The following is a 13,931-nucleotide window of genomic DNA, read 5'->3' as shown; positions in this document are numbered from 1 at the left end:
TTCCAAAATTTTGTACTCATTGAACTTTGCACTTTGGATTTGAAGGGGTACGCTATAAGCCATGATTTCTCTGTGATACGCAAAAAAGGAAAAATTCACTGAATTCGAGGTTTGCTCACAGAAATTTGAAAATGCCAGAAAATAGTGAAAAACTGTGTGAAATGTCTAAATAAAACAATGAAAAGTGATTTTTTAGCAGTAATCAACTATAAAACAATCCATTATAGCATTAATTCTAGGTCTATGATGCAAGAGTCTGGTCATACTACAGTAAAAGGGAAGACAAAATGCACTTGTAAAACATGTTTGTTTGAACTTTTTAGTGTTTATAGTGCAAAACGGAAAATCACAGAAATCGTCCAATTTGTAAAACGGAAAAATCATGGCTTTAGGGTACGCAAAGTGAACGAATGTGTATATATATGTGCCCATCCACCACAAACTGGACGTAAAGTCGGCATTTTCCATTTTGAGATAAATCAAAAACAGTATATGGATATTTCTATGTAAAATATATTAGGAATTTGACCTTTGATGAACCATAACTTCACTTCCAAATGTCCGATGAAGCTAGTTGAGGTGTCATTTTAAAGCTGAAATTGAATTCTTTCAAAATCTGCAATAAACAGAAAATGACCTAGAGCCGACTACTACCACTTTGTGGTGGATGGTCACATATGTATATGATATTTGTGCATTAAAGAAAAAACTGGTGTATGCAGCTTAAATTATTGGATCAAATTTAAATTTCAAATTTGGTTGTTTTATTTATATATATTCTGTATGTCCATAGGTTATATGAGGTATGGTTATGTGAGACATGACCAGTCATAGCCAAACGCCTGTTGAACATGTCCTTATATGTCTTCTTTTATATTTCCTTCAGAAATCGCACAGCATCCAGACCAATGGGCAAAGGCCATCACGAGCAAGACGAGATCCATTTGATGATGATGACGACATGGCGATGGATCTGGATGATGAGTTTGATGGAGCACAAAACAACAATGACATGGATTTGTTTGATGCAGAAGTGACTGAAGACTCGGGTACTTCAGGTAGGGAAAGGATATTTTAGTTATTTGTAGGTTGTATTATTATTATTATTTCTATTGTCCACTTTGTGGATTTGTGGTTTGCATAAAAGCCTTGTGCCTTAGATCTAATTCCCTGGGGCCCTTGGATATGAGTCACAAGGTAGGTGGTAATAACACACTATTAGTTATAGGCAAAATATTTAATTCTCGATCATGAGAGCCAACTTGGGTATGCACAGGTATTTGCGTCTCCGTCGAGCGTATTACGCAAAGGCCAGCGCTTACGGCGCAAACACAGCTTTTGAGAATTGGCCAATCACACTGTCGTTACTAGGCAAGGTCAAGGTCGGTCATGTAGGCACACGATCGTGTTATTCTATGAAAAGTACACTGACGCAGAAGGTACATCCTCTCATGATGGAGAATTGGTTATTTTGCCTATAGCGCAGCTGAACACAGGTAGCAGGGCCAACCTTGAGTTGGCTTCGCCTGGCTCCACTCAGATTAGAGCATAAGGCCAATTCCACCGTTACGGACGTTACAGATACATGCAACTTTGATATTTTAAGGGAATAGCACACCTGTTTGCTGTTAGGATAACACCTTATTTCTTAGTATGCTACTAGTACACACTCTAATGTTCATTATAATGAAGCAATTTTGTTTTGGCTTTCTTAGTTAATTAGCTACAAAAATTAGAATCAAGCGTTACGCGAAAGTGCTCGCCTTTTTGACAGATAGAAAAATAATATGGCCATGCAATAATTATCCTCCTTCCCCCCCCCCCTATTCCCAATTTCTTGACATTAAAACAACCCCACTGTTTTCACTCAGGATATCAAAGCTTACTCTCCCAGGAGCAACTCAGTGAACAAGAACAACTGGCCTTAAAATCAGCACAACTCATATCTACATGGTGCCTATTGGCTGCAAGGGCCCTGGAACATGGACAGCATAAAGGGAAACATGTGGCCACTGAACCAGATGATTTGATGGAGAAACTCATGGATATATTTCAATCAGAGGTTTGTGAAGTTATTTGCTTTCACCATCTGTGTTTTTTTTTAAATTTATTTTCGTGGGATCAATACTTGAATACCATAAACTGAATCAACCTACAATCCTGCGTGAAATGCTTTGGACAGTTTGTTTATTTTACGCATCCCCGCTACCCTTTATTCAATGTTGAATGCTGAAAAATAGTAAAAAGTGGTTGCGCTCAATGTCTGCTCCAACATTGTTTTGCGGAGGGGAGGGGGAGTAAGCAAGTACATAACGTGAGCTATGAAATGTATCATGTATTTTCAGCATCATGTTCAATTCACAGGAATTTGATCTATAAAACATCATTTGTCCCAACAATTTTCGCACAAGATTGTAGGTACATATAATAGCATTCATTTTCATTTACTTTTGATTTCATAAAAAGTATTCTTGCATTATATAATTTAGCTGTGGAAGAAGTTGAAGAGGAAAAGAAAACAAAACAAACAAAAGGACCAGATGTTTTACATACATGTATAAAATTGCATATAAAGATCAAGGCTTAGGTGTGAACACTTTTAAACTTTAAACTGATTCTCTTGTATCATATTTTCTCACCAGAGCTGGGATAAATCCAAATCATTTGATGCACAATTGGTAAGTAATCAGAGTTAGTGGCAAAATAAATAAATGAGTATTAACATGTTTGTTTGATGTGATTATTTATTAATTTTTCTAACAGAACATTATAAAATGTTCAATTATAGAACTGGACAATACCAAAAATATACACCTATAGTTTTAGCTATTTTTAACTAATTTTGTGTCTGTGCAAGTTGAGAGTGCTATTTACATATATTTTAAATATTGTGAGAGCTGGTCATAGTGAGTTATGGCTTTCTGGTTCTGAACCCTTGCTTTTACTATGTCCATGGAATGTGTTGTGCCAATTATGCCTGCTATGCATCACATGTTCATACCTTTATGCTCCTCCAGAAGACACAATATCATTGTTTTGATTTCAGGCCTTCATGGAAATATGCTAGGGATATACTATTTTGATCCACATTTCATTATGTGGATGCAAGAAACAGGGGTGTGAGAGTTCAGCTTTAAGCTGATTTCAGTTTTATTTTATTGCCAAAATTGACATGTTTTCTTTTATTTTCAGCCCATATTTGGCATTTTTACCCTTGTTTTAGTAATCTTTCACTTTTTGGGCCTCTCACACCCCTGAAGAAAGTCATATGTCAGGGGTGTGAAATCTCCTCTTTTAAGCTGAATTTCTCTTTTTTTGAAATTTCTTTGAGGCAAAATTTTAGCTTTTTCTTTCATTTTCAGCCCATTTTGAGCATATTTCAGTGCTTTTCCTCTTTTTTGAGCAAAGTTCCTCTTTTTTCAATAGAGGTCACTCACACCCCTGATATGTGCAAAGGCTGCCTTATGTTCGATTTTGAAATTATATTTTCATAAGAATCCAAATACTTGACAAAAATGTTGCTCTCAGAAATACGGCATTGAATTTGAGATTGTTCATCACATGCTCAAAGTTGGTCCCGGGATCATCTCAAGTCCCGCAACCTCCAGAGTTGAACGCTTAACAGTGCTACATATTTTAAACTGCAAAAGGCAGTTATTTGCACAATATGACTTTCTTGATCTTATATGAGGATTTGTAAACAAATCAATCCAATTTCATGACTGAAGTTTCCAGGGACAATATTATTAACCTAATTCCCTTCCCAGGTTCCCAAACAAATTCAGACAGTCTTTAAAAATGGCAGGTGAACGTTTTGATATTTTTAATTTATTGAAATTACTAATTATGTAATGAGTTATTAGTTAATTTATCCATTTACTCCTTCTCAACAGCTTTTCACAGTAGCAGAGCCGTTCACTTTAGCTGAGCTACCTAGCCGTGATTATGACCTACTCATCTTACTAGACACACTGTGGTAAGTGGTATTATTAGTTACCCCTGTGTGTTCATGCTATATTATTAGTTATCCCCTGTTTGTTTATGTATTGTAATACAAAAAATATCACTGGTTTGATGTCATATTATACACAAGGCTGCAGTGCAGGTGTTATTTATCATTCAGTATACATGAATTTAATATAAACAAAAAAGTAATAAATAACACCACAATCCTAAATTAATCAAGTTATCCTCCAACTTTTCCTTGCACGCTTTTACAGTTTTCTGTCATGCGACTACCGCCATCCCCCTGCCAGGCCATGTAATATGGTGTGTCATTGCCAATGTGTAGTTGCAATCTATACCGTATACGTGATCAGCACGTTTACAATACTCCGCAAGTATGCAGACCCGCTGATTGCCGGTGCTGATCAAGAGCTGATTTATATGGCTATATATTGTATGGTAATTTATGAATAAATCCGGATGCAATACAATACCAAAATCCTACAAATCTTCCATACTTTTTCATTTTTCACACATAGTGGACCCTTCTTAACCAGCCATCCTCGGGATGTAGTGCATGTGCCACGACACAAGTGCATGTGCTACTACACAAATTGGCACGTAACCTTCAGTGTGAAATTAGCGAGTAATTCTGCCACCTTATTACTATAATTAAAACAGAGATAAAAAGAATTTATCGCATCTGATGTCACTGTCAATTACGATTGTTGATTGGTTTACACAGGTTAATAGCGAGTAAAAGGAAGACCGATCTATCTGGTGCTGATCAGAGAAAAGGAATAGCAGCAAATGGCGAAATATTACGTACTTTTACAAGGCAAAAAGCAGCTTTTCTAGGCATTGATAACATGGTGTCTTCACAAAAGAAAGTTTCCTACTCTAAGAGACCTAACTTTTGAGATGGTTTGCATGTTTAAAGGTGCAAAATTAACAGTAAGGCGCCCGGTTTATACCGCCGCGTTCAGCAAGTCATCATCATGACATTTGTAAACAAACCGTGCTCGAATTTATCTCTGTCTTTAATTATAAAAAAAGAACTGCAATGTTTTTCGTTGCAGGAATCTGACCTCTTCTCACAGATGGGATCAAGAGGTGGTCACTGAAATCCTTAGGCTGGTGTCAAGACTTGTGACAAGACTAGCAAGTACTGGTCAGATGGTGTCGTCTGACCTGCAGGAAGCCAGGGAAAAAGTGATGCATCTTATGGGGGTTATATGGTGAGTATTGTTTAGTTGTACTATATGGTGTCAAGACTTGTGACAAGACTAGCAGGTAATGATCAGATGGTATCGTCTGACCTGCAGGAAGCTAGGGAAAAGGTGATGCATCTTATGGGGGTAATATGGTGAGTATTGTTTAGTTGTACTATATGGTGTCAAGACTTGTGACAAGACTAATAAACTAGTACTGATCAGATGGTATCGTCTGACCTGCAGGAAGCTAGGGAAAAGGTGATGCATCTTATGGGGGTGATATGGTGATTATTGTTTAGTTGTGCTTTATTGTAGAAGATCATCAATCCTGAAAAAAGAGTAGGCTTACTTTTTCAAAACATTTTTTTTTATTGGTAACTGGTTTCTTTCCTCCTGGTCAAACAGGAAGTTACAATCCCAAGACAAATACTGTAAGTCGGGGTAAAGACAACAATGATGATGGTAGTGTATAACCTGTTCTTAATCCCTTTTCATAATTGTCATTTATCTCAAACTTGTCAGGAAATTACAATCCCAGGACAAATACTGCAAGTCAGTGAGACTTGCCATGGCTAAGTGGATGGAAGCCCTTGTCTCTGTTGATCCACAGGGTTATTAGACTGCCGTGAGGTTTTCCAGGAGAGGTGGGGATGAAGACTACAATGTCTGATGATGATTATGTATAACCTGCTTTTTCATGTCATTTATCTCAAACTTGCCAGGAAATTACAATCCCAGGACAAATACTGCAAGTCAGTGAGATTCGCCATGGCTAAGTGGATAGAATCCCTCATCTCTGTTGATCCACACAGTCAGTGGACTACCCTAAAGAAAGCCAGGAGAGATGATGATGACGACGATGATGACAATGATCCATCTGTGGCAGACAAGTTTCCGTTGCTACTTGGGGATGGGAGTCATCAAATACGCATGTATATGACCAGAGCTGTCAAGTGGTAAGTGGTTATTATGAGTGATTTTATTTCAGAGAGAAATATTCAGTAAATAATCAATTTTAATTTGCTTTGAAAATACCAAAATCCAACTTCCAAAGGAAGATTACTTCCCACTTACTCTTATGGAATGCCCTACTATCAGTATCAGTTTCTTACCAGTATTTTGAGGTTCAAGTGGGAGGTCAGTTGGTCTTTTATCTTTGTTAAGCTGACAGCTTTACCTAGTATTAGTCTTGACATAGAAAGGAGAATAAAACAGCCAAGTCTCAAAACAGTCTGTTTAATTTGGCGTATGATATCGTCATAACCTATGCAACGCAGCATCTGCAAAGAGTGAAAAACAGTTGACAAAAACTGTAAATACCTGCATTATTGTACGCATTATTTATGTTATTTGCAACATGCTAGTGGGGAAAGAGACTGTCCTTGGTTGGATGGTGTCCACTAGCCTGTTGTCGCATGTGTCGCAATGTAGTTGTCAGGTGGGTGTCAAATATTATTCATTCCTTTGGTCATTCCTTCATTCATTGATTCACTAATTTATCTTTATATTTGTTATTATTATTTTCCTAGCCTGTTTTCATCCAGAAAGGGGAAAGATGTCATTCCTTTTTCCAAGGAGATACAGGATGGTGCCTTTGATGTGTTATATCAGACGGCACAAGATGCAATGGAACTCAAGGTAAAAATAGAGAATTCCAGTTGAAATCCATACACCCCCTATGGCAGACATGATCTTTGGAAACAGCAGATAAAATTTTTCACTCTATAACATGCCATGGCCATTGGGCTATTTCAGTAGACATGAATTCAAATGGAGCCACCCATTCAGGTAACCCCATTTCCCATTCAGGTAACCTCATTTGAAATTTGCACTCCCTGTGTGGGAGATTAAGGTAATGTCTTCCACAGGGTGAGGAAGATTTTATTTGGAATAGCCCAATGGCCATGATCGACATTTATCTGGCTTTTGTACACTATTTTATTCCCCATGTGTGACACACCAATATGGCGGATTTTACCATTGTGTTACGCATGGGGCAATTTTGAGTTGGTGCTCCTTGGGTAGGCTATTTCAGTTTCAGTTTCAAGATAAAAATATGTTGATTTCCTTTTCAACAACTCTCCTATACCTTTGTACAGAGGCCAACTGTTGTTAATCCGTGATGAATCCACAGTTCAGTAGCGTATACGTGAACGCAAGGTTACGCATAAGCGCGTAAAATTTGTCATGCCTGGAACATATGCTTAAACATGAGCTCTCTTATGTTGGCGGTAGCAGCTAAATATTACCGCTTTATTCTTTAGTTTTATTGCTGATATTAACAGAAAAATACCGCAATCTTTTTGTAAGGTTGAGTGGTAATGGCAAATGGACATTCTGAATAAAAGAATCATGTGAAATAGACATCTTTAGCTTGTTTCGTTGTTGAAAGGGATTCAATCATGTTTCACCGTTGTTCATCACCGATTAACAACTCACGTCCGGCGCGTCTGCGTGGTTTACTTCGCTCGGGCAGCTGAAGCTGCCCTCGCGATGTAAATCACTCAGACGACGCGGACGCATCGTTGTTAATCGGTGATGAACAACGATGAAACATGATTGAATCCCTAAATGATCCACATCGAGTTTAATGACTTAATCTGAAATGTATTTCTTCCACAAGTTGAGGAAAATAAAGGTTATACCAAGCTGTGTGACATGAGCTGATCTGGCTTGTAATATCCAAGTAAGTAGCTAGGATACATTGAACATGTGGTACACATAGCTGCGGAAATGTTGCTTGCATAATGATAGGATCTGCTCTGTATATGGACACCTACATTGTATACTTGTATCTACATCATGATCACATTTTAATTTTGCATAATTTTCCATAGGGTAAGATAACTGTGGAAGAACAGAATGAGGAAGGCGTTAACAGAACAGCAAGTCTACTCTCCGTCCTAGCAAGTGTGTCCAGGTTCAGTCCAGTGTGTGAGAAGAAGGCCTTGTTTGCCTTGATACAAGCAATAAGACTTAACAGCATAGAGATTGCACAAATGATGAAGGTATGTAGGTCCATTCCAGGTTCAGTCCAGTGTGTGAGAAGAAGGCCTTGTTTGCCTTGATACAAGCAATAAGACTTAATGGCATAGAGATTGCACAAATGATGAAGGTATGTAGGTCCATTCCAGGTTCAGTCCAGTATGTGAGAAGAAGGCATTGTTTGCCTTGATACAAGCAATAAGACTTAACGGCATCGAGATTGCACAAATGATGAAGGTATGTAGGTCCATTCCAGGTTCAGTCCAGTGTGTGAGAAGAAGGCCTTGTTTGCCTTGATACAGGCAATAAGACTTAATGGCATAGAGATTGCACAAATGATGAAGGTATGTAGGTCCATTCCAGGTTCAGTCCAGTGTGTGAGAAGAAGGCCTTGTTTGCCTTGATACAAGCAATAAGACTTAATGGCATTGAGATTGCACAAATGATGAAGGTATGTAGGTCCATTCCAGGTTTAGTCCAGTGTGTGAGAAGAAGGCCTTGTTTGCCTTGATACAAGCAATAAGACTTAATGGCATTGAGATTGCACAAATGATGAAGGTATGTAGGTCCATTCCAGGTTTAGTCCAGTGTGTGAGAAGAAGGCCTTGTTTGCCTTGATACAAGCAATAAGACTTAATGGCATCGAGATTGCACAAATGATGAAGGTATGTAGGTCCATTCCAGGTTCAGTCCAGTGTGTGAGAAGAAGGCCTTGTTTGCCTTGATACAAGCAATAAGACTTAATGGTATCGAGATTGCACAAATGATGAAGGTATGTAGGTCCATTCCAGGTTCAGTCCAGTGTGTGAGAAGAAGGCCTTGTTTGCCTTGATACAAGCAATAAGACTTAATGGCATCGAGATTGCACAAATGATGAAGGTATGTAGGTCCATTCCAGGTTTAGTCCAGTGTGTGAGAAGAAGGCCTTGTTTGCCTTGATACAAGCAATAAGACTTAATGGCATCGAGATTGCACAAATGATGAAGGTATGTAGGTCCATTCCAGGTTTAGTCCAGTGTGTGAGAAGAAGGCCTTGTTTGCCTTGATACAAGCAATAAGACTTAATGGCATCGAGATTGCACAAATGATGAAGGTATGTAGGTCCATTCCAGGTTCAGCCCAGTGTGTGAGAAGAAGGCCTTGTTTGCCTTGATACAGGCAATAAGACTTAATGGCATCGAGATTGCACAAATGATGAAGGTATGTAGGTCCATTCCAGGTTCAGTCCAGTGTGTGAGAAGAAGGCCTTGTTTGCCTTGATACAAGCAATAAGACTTAATGGCATCGAGATTGCACAAATGATGAAGGTATGTAGGTCCATTCCAGGTTCAGTCCAGTGTGTGAGAAGAAGGCCTTGTTTGCCTTGATACAAGCAATAAGACTTAATGGCATCGAGATTGCACAAATGATGAAGGTATGTAGGTCCATTCCAGGTTCAGTCCAGTGTGTGAGAAGAAGGCCTTGTTTGCCTTGATACAAGCAATAAGACTTAATGGCATCGAGATTGCACAAATGATGAAGGTATGTAGGTCCATTCCAGGTTCAGTCCAGTGTGTGAGAAGAAGGCCTTGTTTGCCTTGATACAAGCAATAAGACTTAATGGCATCGAGATTGCACAAATGATGAAGGTATGTAGGTCCATTCCAGGTTTAGTCCAGTGTGTGAGAAGAAGGCCTTGTTTGCCTTGATACAAGCAATAAGACTTAACGGCATCGAGATTGCACAAATGATGAAGGTATGTAGGTCCATTCCAGGTTCAGCCCAGTGTGTGAGAAGAAGGCCTTGTTTGCCTTGATACAAGCAATAAGACTTAATGGCATCGAGATTGCACAAATGATGAAGGTATGTAGGTCCATTCCAGGTTCAGTCCAGTGTGTGAGAAGAAGGCATTGTTTGCCTTGATACAAGCAATAAGACTTAATGGCATCGAGATTGCACAAATGATGAAGGTATGTAGGTCTATACATATCTTATGTTTCATATCTTTGTCTGCATCACAAACTGCCATATCTCAAAAGGCTGCCTTGTGTGATTTTTATTATTATTGCTGATTTCATATTGTTATTTTATACATGTATTTCGACATACTTCTTTCTTTTCTGAATAGACATGAGATTGTAATATTGTGATAATACCTCACAGTTTATCTCATCTCAAGTAGATGACAGGAAAAAAATCACACAAGACAGCCTTTTGCGATATGACAGTATGCTATGCAGATGACGATATTTGTACTGCAGTGATGCCGTTTAATAGGTATTGTTTCAATTATTTTGGTATTAACACCAGCATGAATCATATGGACATACATGTATGTCAACATAATGGATATCCCAACATAAAGTATGGAGGTGTCGACATAAAAAAGCAGAAGTTGGGTAAACAAAGAAGTGCCAAGACAAGAATCTCCGGCTGCAGTTCTGTTTAGCAGTTTTACCAAGTTAGTGCTGTTGCTGGAATGATTGGGATAGTATTGCAGGCATGAATTGATGGACTAATATTGAATATGAAAATACACTGGATATTAAACCAAATTATGATGGATATCGTTCATTTGTGATAATCTAAGCAAGTCTGAATGCACTAAAATTTGAACACATTGGAACCAAAAGACAGAACCAAGACGAAGGGGGCGCCACGGCATCTTGTATGACATCGTCATCAGTATCTCAACATCACTAGCAACAACAAATCAGAACAATCAAGATGCTGGTTGAGCCGGTGAAAGCACTCCAGTGAGTGTACCAAATTTAAGTGGCGTAGAAGTGTAATTTCAATCAATAGAACTGGTGTCTTATAATTTCAGGTCCTGGAGCACATTTCCAGCAGCTTAAAGTATCCGTCCGCAGACAGTTTCATGGAATCTCATCTTAAGTTCTTGGTGCACCAATGGTTACAAGAAGAGTATCTGCTCTCAGAGTTTCCTTTCAGTCTTCTTGGATGTGTCTCAGAGGGGGACTTCTACAGGTAAAAATGGCCTGTTCCAGTTTAAATCAATACACCCCCTGTGGAAGACATGACCTTCATCTCCCACAGAGGGAGTGTGAATTTCAAATGGGATTACCTGAATGGGTGACTCAATTTGATATCTACATGTACATTCCCTCCTTGGAGATGAAGATTACATGTATGTCTTCCATAGGGGATGTTTGGATTTCAACTGGAGTATTCTAATGTTTTGAGAGAGTGGTCCTTCAATTTATAAGTAGGTCTAGTTAATTGGTTGCAAAATTGATGCATGTTGAGCTGAAATTTAAAAAAAATTGTGACCCAAGGTTTTAGCTGTATGGAAATATTGCAACAATTATTATATTGTAATTATTAGGGTCAGCTATGACCATGTCAAAACACCCTCTTAAACTGGCATTCATATTGTGCACTAAGTGAGTTTCACATATCGTTTTAGCTCCTATTGTTATTTCATTCAAAACCCATTTGAAACAACACTTACATTTCTTGTAATACTGGAATGTTAGGCACAAACTAAAAATGCTCTCCCATAAATATCTCACCAGTAAATAAGAACTCAGACCATTAATTCTTGTTGGAATTTTTAGAGGAAGGAGCTCTCTATTCGTATGTTAAATTTACCCTAAGAAAAGGAGCACATGTTCGCATTTTTAGGCGAATCTTTGAGGTATGCTTATAGACAGAATTCTACAGTATGTTAACCCACTGAGCACTACTTGCTGATCTAACATTGCCTCTGATTGGTCAGTTACATAATATCTTCACTTTAATCACCAATCAGAATGGAGGTTTGTAAATAATTCACCCCAATTTTTTTTGTGTGGTGAAATTATTCTAACAATGTTGCTGATTGGTTCAATTGGTAATGAAAACTTCTTTTTGGCCAATCAGCAGGTAGTTCTCATGGGGTTAAACTATCGATTTCCTTTTCTTTCAGCAAATACCACACAGTCATCATTCCAGATATGGTTGCAGACAACAATCTGGATTTGGTGCAGGCTATCAGTGATAAATTGAACTTTGACCCTGCTGACCTCATCAGGCATTCGTTCCCACAATCCATTGCACAGATCATACCCATGTATGCACACACAAGATCCGCCGGTGGAGGAGGGGGCGACGCAGATCAAGAATCACAGAAAGTCAGGAAAGGAAAGGCGATAATATGTCTTAAGTCTTTGAGTGATATTTTTGGACAAGAGGTACATATGTTGCTTTTTTCATAGTTTTACATAGTTGCATAGTCTCATAACCAGTGGTCGATATCACTAACAGTTGTCTGTTATGACAGGACTTCATATTTGAAAATTGCAAGAGCTCTGTTAATCACTCTCTTAAGTTTACTAAGGTGCTCAACAAGGAGCTCAATCTAAAATATCTGCATTTTAAACATAAGGATTCAAGTAGTGGGGAGCTCAGTAGATCATACTCCTGAAATGTTGTTGAGGAGAGCTGTAGGAGTTCTGGTGCAATCGAGCTCCTCAAAAATGAAGGTCTGTTGTGACGTTTTTTGGTGAGGGGGTGATAGAGTTACGCAATCTAATGTTCAGATATTGGTAGGCCTATATTTTTAGAGAATAGATTGGTACAGCAATATATTTTACCTTCATGCAAATTAATTACTAAGTTTTAGGTAAAAAGAAGCTATGTTTTTGGTATGCAAAAACGCGTAGTAGAGGTTGTAATATGGGTGGTTGTGAAGAAATTCCAACCAATAGGCCATTTATTCCATATAGGATAAAAGACATGACTTGTGAGTTTCTCTATTTTTGAGAAACTATAGAAAGCTATCGTAGGACGCGTTTCAATTAAATGTGACGTGTCATGTCAAAAGGAGACACTTTTGGGCAGGATCGCATTTTTAGGCGAATCTTTGAGGTATGCTTATAGACAGAATTCTACAGTATGTTAACCCACTGAGCACTACTTGCTGATCTAACATTGCCTCTGATTGGTCAGTTACATAATATCTTCACTTTAATCACCAATCAGAATGGAGGTTTGTAAATAATTCACCCCAATTTTTTTTGTGTGGTGAAATTATTCTAACAATGTTGCTCCTCAAAAATGAAGGTCTGTTGTGACGTTTTTTGGTGAGGGGGTGATAGAGTTACGCAATCTAATGTTCAGATATTGGTAGGCCTATATTTTTAGAGAATAGATTGGTACAGCAATATATTTTACCTTCATGCAAATTAATTACTAAGTTTTAGGTAAAAAGAAGCTATGTTTTTGGTATGCAAAAAACGCGTAGTAGAGGTTGTAATATGGGTGGTTGTGAAGAAATTCCAACCAATAGGCCATTTATTCCATATAGGATAAAAGACATGACTTGTGAGTTTCTCTATTTTTGAGAAACTATAGAAAGCTATCGTAGGACGCGTTTCAATTAAATGTGACGTGTCATGTCAAAAGGAGACACTTTTGGGCAGGATCGCATTTTTAGGCGAATCTTTGAGGTATGCTTATAGACAGAATTCTACAGTATGTTAACCCACTGAGCACTACTTGCTGATCTAAATGGAGAAATAGTCAAAAATCTGCCCGGAGGTCACTTTTTCACAATTTGGGTTTGTTGCGAATTTGTGATGTTATTAATGTTAAAAATATTGTCTGATAGTTTCAGACCGGAATATAACTGGCATCTTGTATTTTTTGAAACATTTTTCAAGGTAATTCCTACTCTCAACATTGTCATTAATATTTTTAACGTCCGATATCTCAATTTCCAATTTTATAATACCATAACTTACGAACTCAATATCTTCGCTTAGGAATGTCCGATTTCATTGGGGAAAATGGCGTTGTGGAGCAAAA

General features: G+C 38.1%; 1 protein-coding gene across 1 annotated transcript in view; it reads left to right on the top strand.

Annotated features, from left to right (window-relative positions):
• The window catches only part of LOC140141622 (serine-protein kinase ATM-like), a 128,796-nt gene that overhangs the window by 55,555 nt on the left and 59,310 nt on the right, over positions 1-13,931 (top strand). The window contains exons 17-29 of the mRNA XM_072163533.1: positions 887-1,058; positions 1,872-2,062; positions 2,643-2,678; positions 3,894-3,976; positions 5,025-5,183; positions 5,682-5,768; positions 5,882-6,115; positions 6,689-6,797; positions 7,997-8,167; positions 8,711-8,809; positions 9,781-9,879; positions 10,951-11,111; positions 12,052-12,316. Of these exons, the coding sequence (XP_072019634.1) occupies positions 887-1,058; positions 1,872-2,062; positions 2,643-2,678; positions 3,894-3,976; positions 5,025-5,183; positions 5,682-5,768; positions 5,882-6,115; positions 6,689-6,797; positions 7,997-8,167; positions 8,711-8,809; positions 9,781-9,879; positions 10,951-11,111; positions 12,052-12,316 (1,866 nt within the window). The remainder of the gene's footprint in view (positions 1-886; positions 1,059-1,871; positions 2,063-2,642; positions 2,679-3,893; positions 3,977-5,024; positions 5,184-5,681; positions 5,769-5,881; positions 6,116-6,688; positions 6,798-7,996; positions 8,168-8,710; positions 8,810-9,780; positions 9,880-10,950; positions 11,112-12,051; positions 12,317-13,931) is intronic.

Source organism: Amphiura filiformis, chromosome 19 (genome assembly GCF_039555335.1).
Source record: "Amphiura filiformis chromosome 19, Afil_fr2py, whole genome shotgun sequence".
Lineage (NCBI taxonomy): Eukaryota > Metazoa > Echinodermata > Ophiuroidea > Amphilepidida > Amphiuridae > Amphiura > Amphiura filiformis.
This window is presented reverse-complemented; position numbering and strand designations above follow the sequence as displayed.